At 41.6% G+C, this 15,650-nt stretch overlaps 2 protein-coding genes across 4 annotated transcripts in view; one reads left to right on the plus strand and one right to left on the minus strand.

The window, feature by feature from the left end:
* GNAL (G protein subunit alpha L) overlaps positions 1-2,452 on the plus strand; it is a 572,953-nt gene extending 570,501 nt beyond the window's left edge. Inside the window, 1 exon segment of the mRNA XM_033934098.1 lies at positions 439-2,452. Coding sequence (XP_033789989.1) covers positions 439-585 — 147 coding nt within the window. The 3' untranslated portion in view covers positions 586-2,452.
* Positions 2,453-4,116: 1,664 nt separating this feature from the next.
* The window catches only part of MPPE1 (metallophosphoesterase 1), a 46,601-nt gene continuing 35,067 nt past the window's right edge, over positions 4,117-15,650 (minus strand). For all 3 annotated transcript variants that reach the window (XM_033934100.1, XM_033934101.1, XM_033934099.1), the window contains 2 exons: positions 5,713-5,853; positions 4,117-4,416 (listed from right to left, as the gene is read on the minus strand). In XM_033934100.1, the coding sequence (XP_033789991.1) occupies positions 4,243-4,416; positions 5,713-5,853 (315 nt within the window). In that variant the 3' untranslated portion in view covers positions 4,117-4,242. The remainder of the gene's footprint in view (positions 4,417-5,712; positions 5,854-15,650) is intronic.

The raw sequence follows: 15,650 nt of genomic DNA on the forward strand, positions 1-15,650 counted from the left end.
AGTAATGATGTTCTAATCATGTGCACCTGATGTGATACACCTGTGTGTGATTTGAGCCACTTTAAGTGGGAGGATATGTGGGGGTGTCCTAATTTATTCCTCAGAATAAACATTTTTGTGGATATCTTTTGTTTCATGAGTAAATCAAGGAAAATGTTTGTTGTTTACTTGCAACACCTTCTTTTCCAGAGATAAATTAAAAAAAAGATTTGACATATTTATATGTAAACATTTCTTAAGAACTAAATATTTAATGGGATGTCCTAATTTTTCACATGACTGTAATTTATATGACCATTTCCAAAGCAGGATTAAATTGCCTGCTAGAAAAAGGAAGTCTTTGAAAATCAAACTAAGAAAAGTGAAATTTTAGGTTTAAACAAACAAAAAAACTAGTTCTGAGTTTTCTTTTTCTATTTTAAATGTGTTCTTTTACAGAGAATAAGTACAGCAGGTGGGGATGGCCGGCATCACTGCTACCCGCACTTTACATGCGCAGTGGATACAGAAAATATCCGGAGGGTGTTCAATGACTGTCGAGACATCATTCAGAGAATGCACCTTCGCCAGTATGAACTCTTGTGATTGGCATCACCTGGAGCCTGTAGTTTTAAACCCTCTACAACTATTATTTTCCCCACCCCCACCAACTAACCTATTGTTCCTGTCTCTCTCACTCACTTGCCCGCTCTAGCAAACCCCAACCCCCCCCCCCCCCCCATACACACAGGGTGGAAGGAGCTCATAGGAAGTACATGTCTGCCTTTCAAACTGCTTACTCTGATATATTTTTAAAAGTCCTGCTTCTCTGTTTTGCTTTGGCTTATGTATGTGTGCTTTATTTTGATATGCCACTTCTTTGCCATTCCACTAAGCCTTTGGCTACCTCTGTCTCCCTATGTTTTGAATGAACAATAACCCGCTTCATTTTTTTTTTTTTTGTTTTCCTGGCGGGTTATGGTTAATGTAGTCATGGACCTGGCCAGCCGATGGCAGTGTGTTCAGACCTATCCCTGTGTGGGGCTGTTTTATTTATTTATTTTTTTAAATAACACTGAAGAGTACTTGATGGGAGAGAAAAAGTAAAATAGTGCACTTTGTATCAGGTTACTAAAAAAAAATACTGATAAGGAACTATATACACAATGTAGCAGCACCACAATATTTATTGCTCTGTCACAGTTTTTAAGCAATTGCTGAGTTGCAGGTCAACGGATAGAAAGAGACCTCCTCTTTTAAGCTGTTCCTGGAACAGGAAGTAGATGATGAGAGGCATAGCAAAAAGATAAGCAATTTGAACTGCAGCTGTTTTGAGCCTCTGGCATCTCAGCAGGGGAAAAAAAGCCCTCCCTCCATCACTAATGTTATTTTTATCTGTCCACAAATGACCATTTTAGCATAGGTCATTCTTGGACATTAGTCCTTTCTATATAAATATATATATATATATATAATTTTGGGGGGAGTGCAAGGGGTTATTTTGGTTTTGTTTGGTTTAACTGCTGGTTTATTATACTGTACAGACTGTAAAATGTAATATTATTTTGTACAACTTTATTGAAAAAAAAAATACTTGTAGAAGATCTTTGTGCCTTGATTATGGCTGTACCTGTAAAATGAGCTAAGATGTAAGTATGTTTTTGATTGCGCTGTACAGCTTGATGTCAACCTTACCTTCAGCAGTGACTGGAGTTAAGGATTTTATTGGTAGAAGTTAGGGGGATATTCCTGGTTTTACACACACACTCATTCTATAATTCTTAGTTTAAAAAATATAACTTATGCAAATTAACTACTTACCTTTACAAGCGAGGCCCTACAGTGAGCAGATGTTGCAGCAACCTGTCTTTAATTTTGCCTTTTATAATTTTCTTTTATGTTGTCATACACAGCTTTAAAACCTCTGAATCCACTCAGTTTTCCAAATGTGCAGCTTGCTGTTATTTCAGGAGGAACCAAGGGTTCATTTTGATTTTTTTTAACCTGTTTGGAAACTTATGGTGTTTGTTTTTAAAAGTAATCCTTGGGTCCTTTGTAGCTCTTCTCATGTGCATACAGGCATGGTGTGGACATGTGAGAGACCCATCAGACCAAGGTTCTCTCTCACTCTCTGTCTTTGTTACCAACAGCAACTTTCCATGTGCAAGTAATTAGCAAGAAAGAGAAAACAAAATGAACAAAAAAGGTATAAAATCCTGTCTGGCCTAACAGAATTACAAGATGGCATTTTTATTTCTCTTTTAATAAAGAGATGCATTAGCAAACTGTTTATTTTAAATATTGTAGAATCAAGATGTGTGAATATTTCTCAGACTTGAATAATTTATGCAAATGACATTCTCAAAACACATTGTGGTACATTACAATATACACACACACACATACATATATATATATATATTTATATACCTAGATACATTTAAAAAAAAAATCACAAAGAGCAAGAAGAGCTGTAGCAATAAGGCATGCCCTTTGTAGTTTCTACTATACTCATTGCTTTATATTTTATACATAAATAGCTGTTTTATGTCTTTCTGTGGCTATATACTTTTCCTGTGTCCATGATAATCTATACAAACACTGGGGAAAAAAGAATTACACCTGCAATAACAGAAATTCAGAAAAGCATTTAGGATTATTACTTCACACAGACTTGGTTCCATCAGTGTTTAAACATTCTACTCTTAATTTAAGCAAAAAAAAAAAAAAAAAATGAGGTGAGAGAGTGCACAAATTATTGTTTGGGATCTTCTAGGGCCTCTCTCAGATTTTTTTTTTTTTTACTATAATTATTATTTTTGTGCAGGCCAAATTTGTATTTTTTCCCCACATTTATTTATAAGCCTAGCCCCATTTCACCTGAAACTTCATGGTGCAGTAGAAAAGGATGAATAGCCCTCTTCTCTCATTTGTAGGTCAGGAAGTATGATTATCAGTGGCTTTTACAAAGCTGCGATAGAGGTTTCTACCAAGGGCTGGCAAGGTAAATGCTCCAACACTCACAGAATTCCTATCAGCGTCTGAGTATTTACCTTGCCAGCCCACAGTTGAAACCTCTACCATGGCTTTGGAAAAGGAACCCTATGATTGCAATGAGACATTCTTCCAGCAACTTATACAGTTTCAAAAACAGGTATTTGCGGGTGGGGGGCAAACCTTTTTGAATTTGAGAGTTCTTTTAGGGGGATAACATTTATTGGGTTCTTCATTTCTTTGTTGTGATATATATATGTTCTGTTAACTTGCTTTCTTTCCTCCTTCCCTCCAGGAAAAAGCTTGTAAAATTACAGAGCTGTTAATCTAATTCCAATAGAGAATGGGACAATGAAAGGGAAGGGCAAAGTTATGTACAAAATGTTTATTTCTGATTTGCAATTGCCATCACACAATATTAAAGAAAAATTAATAAATAATTTCATTGCATAAAAACAATCGAACAAACCTGCACCAAGGACAATTTTTAGCAGTGGTAATTTTCTTAAAAATAAAACAGGTACCTAGTTAGGACCAGTGGTGGCTTCCAGGTACAACCTCAGTTGCAATGAGGAAAAAAAAAGTAAGTTCAGAAAGGTTCCAGAAAATTACCACCTGATTTTTAGCTTTTTTTTTTAAGATTCAGAATGCTATCCAGGCAGCACATCTTCTGCACCGTGTGTAGTCTTACTGTTGGCTTAAGTACCTAAACAAATCTTATAGACTAGCTGTCACTATCGATAGCCCAAGCACAGCACCTTAGAAATCTGAATCTGTACCTACTGAGAAGCTAAACCTGGCCTCTCAGAAGCTCATGACCTGCCTAGAATATAGCCAGGCATGTAGGATGGGAGAAGGCGCTTAGCTTGTGCTGTGTAAATGATAATGTAACAGTTCCTTAAGACAACATTTTAAAAGTTCTTTCCTTAACTTTTAGGAATCACATATTGTACAGGTGCTACCTTTAATAAAATCCATTTGTTAAAAATGCACTGGTGTATTCTAGCAAACAAAGTAACCCTATTCAACTAAAACATTAGTTTTCTTTGTGTAAATGGAATTTTTGTTTTCTGTAGTTTTTAAAAGCATTCTCTTCTACTGTTAGTTTGTCCCCAATCTGCATAAAATAAAGGGTATAATCAAGACTACTATTGCAGTGAAACTCAGCTATAGGTGCAAGTCCCAATCTTTCCCCCCCCCCCAATTTGATGTTCACTTGTTTCCATGTTGGTATCTTGCTCCCCCTTATACACAGAACTACACCATCCTTCATATGTGCTTAAATTTATTGATCTGCTGAGCAAAGGAAAAGAGTGCAGCAAGACAGAAAGCCACTGTCAACACCAGTAGCACAACACCTGCAACAAGATACAAGTAATTCACTGTATCCTCAACTGGCAGAAAACACTTAGCGAGGGTGAAATCTGTTGTAGTTAAGCTGGCCTACAGAGATTAAAAAGAGAGAAAAATAATGTCACAAGACAATTTGGGGAAGTTACTGCATTCAGAAAACAACAGCCAACATTTAGAGTCATTGTAGCATGATTTCTAGTCATTATTAAGACTCAGGTCTGGTCTAATGCTGCTAACAGAAGTGATGAAGTATTTAGAACAGCTACAGAATGTACCCATCCCCCTTTCCCATTGCTTTCTATGGCATATACCATAGAAACAAAGTGAGTGGCTAAGGACCTACTCTGCTCCCTGGCAGCATGTGGGGAGGACAGGGGAAAAAATGCGCATTCTGCATAACATCTGTGCCACCTTTTTGATTGGCAGGAGGTTGCTGAGGTTATAAAGGGAACAGGAAAATGAGATGGGGTAGAGAAGGAGTTAGGCAGTGTTAATTAGCAGCAGAATGGGGAAAGGAGAAACAATAGTAAATTACTGACAAAGTAACCAATGAACCTTGATGTTCATGGATTGAAAACCAGAATGGGCAGACTTGAGCATCAGAAGCTCCCTGCAATGTATAAGTTACTAATGATGTTTAACAAGCAGCAGAACCCCCAAATAGGTTTGGGGAGGGAGAATTTATGATAATCACAATAAAAATACATGATATAGATTTGCATGTTTGGTGTTTGATTATTATTACCCCACAAGAACCAGGTGGTGAAAATTTGTACATGCTTACCAGTAGTTGTTACTTTGTCATAAACACAAGCTACAAGCATAGCAGAAGATATGCCATGGGTAATAAAAGTTCTGACCCAAATGAATGTGCTGTGTCTGTACGCACTGCTGGGTTACTGCAGTAGGTAGATGCAGTGGATCATGTTATAAACCTGTTTTTCATTATTGCTATTTAAAGTTTTAGCTCATTGTTCTCCATTGCACAAAATATAGTTATGTTAGCAATGGCATGTGATCAAGCACCACAACCCTGCTGGAAGACTTATCCAGGTTCAGTCCAGAAGTTACAATGTACTGTATTGTACTACAGAGCCTTTTTGGCACTTACTGCTCAGTAACCTGTGAAACGTGATCTCAGGATGACAAAACTGGAGTCAAATGCACTACCCAAGCTGATATATGGCAAGGTATAGTCTGAAGGAAATCTAGCATGAAGCAAGACAGCAACCTTGTTTACTTGTCCTTGCTGATTAAAATAAATCAAATGATGAAAATGTCTTTTTTAAAAAAGGTAGTTCAACTATAAATATCATGTAGTGTATTATTACCTACGTGGACTTTAAGATTTTTAAATTATGATTATAATAAAATATGTAAATTTACCATGATGAAACTAGGATTGTTTCTGTTCCTCCAACTGAAGGATGGGACGCTGATCTCTGGGACCATCCTGTTGTGCAACACTTCACAGGCACTGTGCGTATGACCACTCAAAATTAACCTGGGACGCAGCCACCACAGTAACTGGGTTAAAAGAAGAGCACACAGGATAGAATTTTTTTTAATTCTGTTTCAGGTAGTACACATTTTCAAGCAAGTTTATTTTGCACAGTGGGACACCATAAACTGGTCATTTTCCTGCTAACCAACTGACTAAATGTGAATACTGTATAGATTTAATTTTCAAAAGCCTCAGTTACTCTTAAGGCCCATCAGGTATCTGACATTTCATGTACAGGAGTGCTTACCTAAGCACAGTACTGTGAAATTTCACTGCTGCAGACAAAAAGGGTGCAATAACAATAGCAATCAACTTAATGCTGAAGTACAATTCATCATCCCTGGATCCAGCAAAAATGGATAATGTGGTTCCATAAAGAAAATAGGATGGCACATGGTCACTGCTGTCTTCATCTTATAAGAATAACATGTATCCCATTCTCTGCAGTTGAAGACCAAAAAAAATCTACTAGTTTGAGGGCTGCACTAGAGAATGACATAGGGAAAAAAATTTGTCTCTGCGAGCTCAGTCCCCGCAAACTATCTCCCTTCTGTGTTCCTACTTTCCCCATTTCTAATATCTCCCCTCTGTATCTCCCTCCAGTATCCGGCATTGCTCCCCATGTCCATATACCATCCCTATGTATCTCACCTTTATGTCTCTGTCCCATGCACATAATTTCTCCTCTGTTTCTATTACCTCCTTATATCCAGATTTCCCCTCTCTTCCACACCAATGTGTCTCCTCTCCAGCCCCATTTAGCTTCTTTCCCTCTTTCTCCCCCCGCTTCCAGCATCTGGCTCACCTGCCTGTCCTCCACTTTCTCTTTCCTACTGTGGGTTCAATATTTGTCTCCCTCTTCATCCCATTGGCCCAGCATCTCTTTCCCTTTCAGTCCTACTGTGAGGGAACACGCATGGTCATGGATCGCGCAGTCCAGCAGCCCCCTCCCGCCCAATCACCACATCCCGTCATCTTCCTCCCTCCCTTCACTTTATGTGGTGAACTTAATTTTTCTTCTCCCAGCTGCACACTCAAGTCACACGCGGTTGCTTGAGTTGAATCTTCTCCGACATAACTTCCTGTTTCAGGTTGCAACAGAGGAGAAGATTCAACTCAAACAGCTGTGCACCAGACTTGTTGAAAGTGTGCCACTCGGAGAAGAAAAATTAAATTCATGACATAAGGTAAGGGGGAGGGAAATGGTGAGGGGATGGGATGCGGCGATCAGGCGGGAGGGGCTGCTAGACCACACAATCCATGATCACACGCAATCCCTTACTTCACTGCGGAGATGGGGGCGGTGAATGGTCTTGTCTCCACGGCAACCGCTATTTTTTTCTCTCCCTGTTTTGGCGGGGTATCCGCAGGTAACAGCCACCCTGTCATTCTCTAGGCTGCACCTCAATATTTAGGTGAGCAGGCTCAAATCTTCCAGTAGATACCAGATGATCTAGCTCAGTTATGATAAACTTATCTGCATCTGTCTTTAATTCCAATTTGTTTGGGAAAAGCACCAATAAAATTCTATAGATGCAATGGAGCAAAACCAGAACTGGATTGGATCTTTAGTAGGCAAAGCTGCTCTTTAAGCAGTCTTGATCTTTATCTTTGTACAGGCAAACATATGCAAAGCATCATGAAACTTGTCAAATATTCAGATGAAGCCCTCAAGCTGGAGTGATTTTATTTATTGGGATTTAGCAACTGAAGAGAGTCGCCCACAGCAGTTTACAATACATTGAATAGTAATCAGGTACAATGGTGGCAGAAATGGTCCTTTATCCTGTTAATGACCAGTAGTAGAAATCACTTGGCTAGGCAGCACAAACTGCAGCTCACTTCTCCATGGTAGCAGGCTGGGTACCATCTTGTAGCAATAACATTTAACTTTCTCATCTTGATTTTTTTTAGTCTAAATGACAGTGTGATTATACTGAGGGAGGATAGGTTGTAGTTCTAGCAGTGCTTCTAGCACAATCATTGTTTGACTGAAGGGATCTGTCCACAAATGAACTAAAATTAATTCTTTCTGGATTGTGGTAAGCAGATGAGGTCTGTTGTACTGCTTGGTACAATCATAAGGCTAAGTCATTCCTTTCACTGTTAAGAAGGCTGCCGTAATTCAGATGTGTGTTCAAAAGAAATATTTGAAGCAACTCCAAGTGCTGTAAAAGTAACTTTTTTAAGCTAATTGGAAAGAGTGGCCAGCCCGCAGGGTCTATATGGCATTCTGTGGTGCATCCAGAATGCAAGTGGAAACAGTTGAACACAGATGTGCCCACCCATCTCATTAACTTTTATCTCAAACTGGAACTGCCACTTGGTCAGTCACCAGTGCCTTTAGGTAAGCTTTTCTGGTTTTAATCCTTTCACCTAAACCTAATTTGCTTGAAGACCCTGGCCCCCATTTCCATATCTGATGTTCGGAAGCTGAAGTATGCTTATTCAGTCTAAATTGCCTTTCCAACACATGGCACTAAGGTGGTGAACAAACTAGATAGATAAGATGTACTGTAAACCAGGAGGAAACAGAACTCAGTCAATAGGAGAGAGACATATACAAGAAGTGGACACAATGGCAGCCATCCCATCATTAATCAAAGCCACCAAAAAGCACATTTACCATATCAGGTGCTATCCAGAAACAGACAGATATTGTCACGTGGGTGATGTCATCCACAAAGTCTGGTGTGGACGGTGAATAGTGCACCAGCACTTTAAGAAATTCAAAGTTTTCAGAATGCCTGCTAGCATGCATTCGCGAGTGCCTTCCCACTCAACGAGGGCTTGCGGTACCTCAGTTCCATAAACAAGCTAAAAAGCCAATTAGCGGAAGTGGGAGGGATATGAGAATATCTTGCCTGCTGTCTCCGGATAACACCTGTTACGGTAAATAACTGCTTTATCCCGAGACAAACAGGCAGCATATTCTCACATGTGGGACTCCCTAGCTGAATATAATGAGCTAGAGGGAGAGTTGGTCATTAGGTAGAAAATAAATTCTGTAAAACTGCTTGGCCAAAATAACTATCTCATCTGGAAAAGGATTCTAGACAGTAGTGAGATGTGAATGTATGACTTGAGGATCAAGTGGTTGCCATCACTCGAACTTTGTGTGCCATAACACGTCCCTCAAGGTGCAACCCAGCCTGAGTATAGTAGAATGAAATATAGGCTACCAACTGTGTAGAAATAGTTGTCTTGGTAACAGGAGATAAACAGTTGAGGTGAAATCCTGTGTGACTTAGTTCTTTGACGACAGTATGCTAGAGCACACTTACAGTCCAATGTATGAAGAGCTGCTTCTCCAGGATGAGAATGAGGCTTTGGAAAGAAGAGGAAGTACAATGGATTGATTGAGATGACATTCCATGCAACTTTTGGAAGGAATTTAGGATGATTGTGAAGAACTACCTTGTCATGGTGAAATACGCTTTGAAGCTCACCGACTCTACGAGCAGAAGTAACAATGAATAAAAATACAACTTTCCAAGTGAGAAACTGTAGATGAGAAGACACTAGCGGTTCCAAAGGAGGTATCATCAACTCTGCAAGAACTACATTAAGATCCCAGATAACTGGTAGTGGTTTAAGCAGAGGTTTGGAATCAAAAAGTCCTTTCATACATCTAGAAACCATAGGTTGAGAGACCAGAGGTTTATCGTTAACAGGAGCATGGAAAGCACTAATAGCACTGAGGTGTACTCTGACTGAAGTAGTTTTGAGACCAGATGGAGAAGGTAATCCAAAACTGAAGAAAATGGAGCGGATGAAATATCTTGATGATGAAGACAACACCATGATGTAAATCATGTCCACTTCTGTTGACAGCATTTCTGCGTAGAAAATTTTCTGGATGCAGTAATAACAGCTCAAACTGAATGAGACAGATGAAGATCAGAAGAAGTTACACCGAACGGTACCAAGCTGTCAAGTGTAGAGACTGAAGATTGGAATGTAATATGAATCCATAACTTTGAGTAAGCAGAGATGGAAAGATCTGTAGTGGAATTGAATCCTTGACAGTCAGATGAAGCAGCAGGGAGAACCAAGGTTGTCTGGGCCACTGAGGAGCCATCAGAATCATGGTGGCTACTTCTCTCTTGAGTTTGACTAATGTCTTCAGAATAAGAGGGTTGAAGGAAACACATAAAGGAATTTTTTTGACCAATCCAGAAGAAATGTATCTGCCTTGAGACGTTGAGGAGAATATTGTCTGGAGCAAAATTGAGATCACTTGTGATTGAGGGGAGACACAAAAAGATCTGAGGAGTTCCCCATAACTGGAAAATTTGATGGAGTATTTTGGAGTTCAGAACCCATTCATGAGGTCGAAGAAATCTGCTGAGTTTGTTTGCTAAAACATTCTGATCTCCTTGGACATATACAGCCTTTAGGAATATATTGTGAAGAATTGCCCAATTCCAGATGTGCTGGGCTTCTTGACAAAGGAGAAGAGAGCCCTTACCACCCTGTTTGTTGATGTAATATATCGCTACTTGCTTGTCCAGATTAGAACAATGTGATTGGACAAAGCATTCTGAATGGTGATGAGAGCATTTCGAATGGCTTTCAATTCAAGCAAGTTGATATGTAATGATTTCTCTTGCGAATTCCAAAATCCTTGCATCTTGAGACTGTCCAGGTGAGCTCCCCAAGAATACATGGACGCATCTGTTGTGAGAACATTTTGATGTGGAGGGATCTGGAACAAAAGATCCTTGAAAAGATTGACTGGAGTCAACCACCACTGAAGAGATTTCTGAAGTGATGGAGTGACAAATCTTTCTTGTCAAAGGCACTGAGGCACCCTGAGATGTAGATGAACAAATGGAGTAACATGAACTGTGGATTAGAGATGACACAGGGAAAAACTTTGTCCCCGTCACTGTCCCGTCCCCGTGACCACCATCCCGCCCAGTCCAACATATACATCAAATTAGAACAGAGCCTGACACGAGTCATATTTTGGCAAGTCTGCCTGCATCAGGGGTCCAACACAATCTTTCAAATCCAATGAGAATGTTTTATTACACACTATTTCCCAAACCATTGAAGATTCTACAGAGCAGTGATGAAAGCCAATAAGCCATATAACATGCAAGTATTGCATAAGAATGAACAGGAAGAAGCTGCCCCTGTTTCTTTCAAATGATATCAGTCTGCCATAAAGATTCTTCCAGGTACTTAATCATCTCCCTACACCAAAGTCCCCACAAGTATAACCCCCCCATGCAAACACACACAAAGTACATCTCCCCACCTAGAACACCCCCAAAATATATCCAAAGCCCCCCTCTCTTAGGCCCCCCCTTGGGCTTAGTATCCAGATTTCGGACAGAAGATATCTCCACTATTCATTCCACCAGCACCAGGTTAAAAATGGAACTGATCTCTAGAGTTAGATTTAGGTTTGGTTTTTTTTTTTTTTTGGGGGGGGGCGGGTTCTTTGCTCCAGAGTCTGGTTGAGCTGATCGCAAGGGAATCCACGATCAGCTCAACCAGACTCCAGAGCAAAGATCCCACCCCAATCAGCTTAACCGGACTCCGGCACAAAGAACCACCACTAGCCCCCCCCCCCCCCCCCCCACCCGGGCTGGCAAGCAGAAGGAAAGTGTAAGGACGCTTTTCAATTGAGGCCTGCTTCACCTTAGACTTTCACTTCCAAGTTCCAGCAGAATCCAGCTCTGAAGTTTCTCATTCCACTCCAGTGAAGTGTCCTCCTCTTCATGGTTCAGTCTAAAATCCGAATCGCTACTGCTGCACAACTACAATCCAATAAATGGGTTTTTCAAGAAAGTGTGTGGCAGTAGCGATTGGTCCCCTCGCTGCTTGAGTGGGAGGAGAAGACCCAATTGGGAGCCGGTACACTATAGGGGGGCGGAGTCAACGGCAGAACATCGAAGTCAGTCGGAATGAAAAGAAGACAATATGGCCACCGGAACTTGGAAGACGAGTCGACGGTTAATAACGGTAACGAAAGAGGGGGTGCTTTTACTCACGGGAACAAAGCTTTTCACCGTTCTTATGGGCGGTGAAAAGTTTTGTTCCCGTGTTTGCAGCAACTCACGCAGTAGCATCTCCGTGGCCCACGGGCAAACCGTAGCTTCCCACAGGGTTTGCTCACCGTGTCATTCTCTACTGTGGATGCCATGCGATCTATAAATTGCATCATCTGGCTGGCTGGCAGGCAGTGTTTGCAAAGTGGATACTTGATTGCAAAGACAAATTATATTGTCTCTGTTGAGGAAGATAAGCTCTCAGCTGATTTGTGTCCAAAATCGCTCTTATAGACACTGAGAAGGTTGTAGCTGATACTTTGGAAAATTTACTTCGACCCCTAGTTGTTAAAGAAACTCTATTGCAGGGCTGATCAAGTCCGGTCCTCGAGATCTACTGGCAGGCCAGGTTTTCTGGATATCCACAATGAACATGCATGAGAGAGATTTGCACACCAAGAAGGCATTTGTAGGTCAGTAAGAACATAAAACTTGCCATACTGGGATATACCAAAGGTCCATCAAGCCCAATATTCTGTTTCCAACACTAGCAACTCAGGTCCCAAGTACCTAGCTAAATCCCAAGAAGTAAAACAGATTTTATGCTGCTTATCCTAGGAATAAGCAGTGGATTTCTCCAAGCCATCTCAATAATGACCTATGGACTTCTCTTTTAGGAAATTATCCAAACCGTTTTTAAACCCTGCCAAGCTAAATGATTTCACCACATTCTCTGGCAATGAATTCCAGAATTTAATTACATGTGTGTAGAAATATTTTCTCTACTACTTAATAGCTCTGGCTTTGGCAGAGCAAACTTGCTTGTCTTCAGCAGCAGTCAGGGTGGCATTTAGAAGGTTTAAAGATTAATGAAGTGTAGTAGAGATAAGTACTGGTGTTTAAGATAAGTACACTAGGTCTCTTTTTTGGTAACATTTCTTACTGGCACACATTCGAATGCAATGTGAATACATTAGCAGGTAGCGATTTTATGGTCGCACCCTGACACAGTCCGCGCATTTTATATTTACATCTTTCTGTTGCCCCGTTCACATTTCAGAGCTTTAAAATTTGCTCTTGGATATTGAAATTTAAAGGTATCAAATTGGGTTTTTCAAAAGGAATTTAACTGGTTCTTTTGGTGGTTTGGTTGGAAGGAGGTGGTTTTTGTGCCAATGAGGTAGCTCCATGGTATAGCCTGATTGCACATTTAATTGCAGTTGCAGGCAAGAGTCTGAGGCTTTTCCCCTCCTTTAAGATCCCCTTGAAGTTCTGGTGATTCTTAAAAAGATCTAGTAATTGTTTCAAACATATATGACGGGAGCCAGTGAATGATGTAAGATTTTTCTGTTAAGGGCATACGTTTATTATTGTTCCAAAGGGGTGGTTTGAATATTTTGAACCTTTGGCATTTATGAGGTAGGAACCCCAATATTTACCCTTCTCCATTGAGAATATTGACCATTTAAACCCACTCTCTTTCAACCAGTTCTTAATCTATAAAAGGACATGACTTTCTAATTTCCTCAGAAGTCTTTCATGAAGTACTTTGTCTGAACTTGTATATTGCCCACAATGAGCCAAGATCTTTCTTGGGTGGTGACTCCTAACTCAGGAATCTGCAGTTGGAATTATTTTTTTCCTATGTGAATCACTTTGTATTTGGCCACATTAAATTTCATTTGCCCAGTCTCCTAGTCTCACAGGATCCTTTTGCAAATCTTTGCAATCCTCAGCCTTCTTAACAACTTTGAATAATCTTGTGCCATTAGCAAATTTGATCACCTCATTTATTACTCCTATCTCCACATCATTTATGAATATATTAAACAGCATAGGTCCCAGTAGCAATTTTTGGGGCACTCCACAAGTGAGCCTTCTCCATGTAGATAATTACTATTCAGTTTGCAATCCACAAAAAGAGCACAGTCTCCTAACCCATGACTCTCTAACTTCCTAAGAAATCTCTCAAGAGGAACTTTGTCAACTACCAACAGCAATTCTAAAGATACAGATCAATTGCTTGTTTGCTTACACCTTTAAAAAAATTATAATAAATTGGTAAGAGAAGACATGCTTTTGCTGAATCCATGTTGACTCATTCCCTTTAAAAAACTGTGTCCATCTATATTAGAGGTAGGCGAGAGTCACGTGATATGTTGAGCCGAGTGAGACGTGCCTTACTCGTGCTCCGGGGCCCCGAATCTCTCAGCTTTACATTTTGCTTGTTTTACGAGGCTGCCCCTTTCAGGACGTTTTGGGTCGTGTATGGACCGGTTCGTGCAGCAAACCAGCCCGGTCATGAGCGGTAAATCGAGCCGAGCACCTAAGGACAGGGAAACTCAATCTGCGCGGCCTGACCCTAAAATGGCGGCGGGAGACTCGGGTTCCACGCTTCCCTTGTCTGAGGCACATATCTCTGCGCTATCGGCTTCAGTGGTGAGGGCTCTGGATTCAAGATTTGATCATCTTTCAAGCCAACTTACCTCGCTAGAAACTCTACTGGGGGAGACCACTAGGCGCACGGGAGAGCTGGAGAGTCGCGTCTCGGGGGTGGAAGACACGTGCTCGGCCTCTGCTGCAGAGCTGGTATCTTTAAAGGCACAACTTCAACGGCAGGCTGAAAAGTTGGAGGACCTTGAGAATCGCTCAAGGCGAGACAACCTGCGCCTGGTGGGTCTCCCCGAGACGGTTCCCGATGCCAGACTCCTTTCCACCTTGGAGTCTTGGCTCCAGGCGGCGCTGCCGCTTCCGTCAGGTGTGGGACCGGTGAGACTTGACCGCGCGCACCGCTTGGGCCGGCGCTCCGATGACCGGGAGCGGGCTCGTGTTACCATTTTTAAGATCCACAACTCAGCGGTTAAGGCTGAGTTGATGCGCCAATACCGGCAGAAGAGGAACAATCTGGCTTTTGAAGACACCCCTGTGCGCCTGTTCCAGGACTACTCCCCTGCATTGCAGGAGCGCCGGAGACGATTCTCACATGTGTGCTCGGCTCTCTATGATCGCAAGCTGAGATTCCACCTCCTTTACCCAGCCCAGCTCAAGATTTGGACCTCCGCGGGATGGCGATTGTTTACCTCGGCTGAGGCAGCGCAAGCTTATTTGGATGCGTTACCTGGAGAAGCGGGGCCTTCTTCGGCCCCTTGAGTCCTCTGCCATGGCTGCTGCGCTGCCCTAGCGCTCTCTACTAGATGCAGGACCCTGCATCGGGACTTTGGTTTCTCTTGGACCTGTTTGTGATCCGGTTACTTTTGGACTGTTAACGCCTTATGGCCCGCTTAGTTACGGCTACGACTGGTAGAAAGCCGATTCTCTCTTTATGGACCCGGAATGGTGGGGTGATGTCCCAGACTTCTGAGATTTCTGGGGTCCTTTTTGACTTTTTTCGCCGGTTGTATGACGCTCCGGATGATGCTTCGTCGGAGCTATTGACGGACTATCTTCACTCTTCTGGTCTCCCTCGTTTGCCAGCGGATGTGATTTCTTCTCTTAACAGCCCGTTTCGGGCGGTTGAACTGGAGTCTGCCATTAAATCGCTTCGCTCTGATCGGGCTCCAGGCCCGGATGGGTTTTCGGGCGACTTTAACCGGCTTCTTTCTCCTACTCTTTATGGACCTTTGTTGGCTTATTTTAATACAGCCACTATCCGTGGTTCTTTTCCGCGCTTTGCGAACGAGGCGCTTATTACATTGCTCTTGAAGTCGGGGAAGGAAGCTGAATTGCCGGAGTCCTATCGCCCCATTTCTTTAATAAATGTTGACCTCAAACTCTTTGCTCGCATGTTAGCTGATCGTTTGGCTCCTCATTTACCACAG

Source organism: Geotrypetes seraphini, chromosome 2 (assembly GCF_902459505.1).
Source record: "Geotrypetes seraphini chromosome 2, aGeoSer1.1, whole genome shotgun sequence".
In the NCBI taxonomy this organism is placed as follows: domain Eukaryota; kingdom Metazoa; phylum Chordata; class Amphibia; order Gymnophiona; family Dermophiidae; genus Geotrypetes; species Geotrypetes seraphini.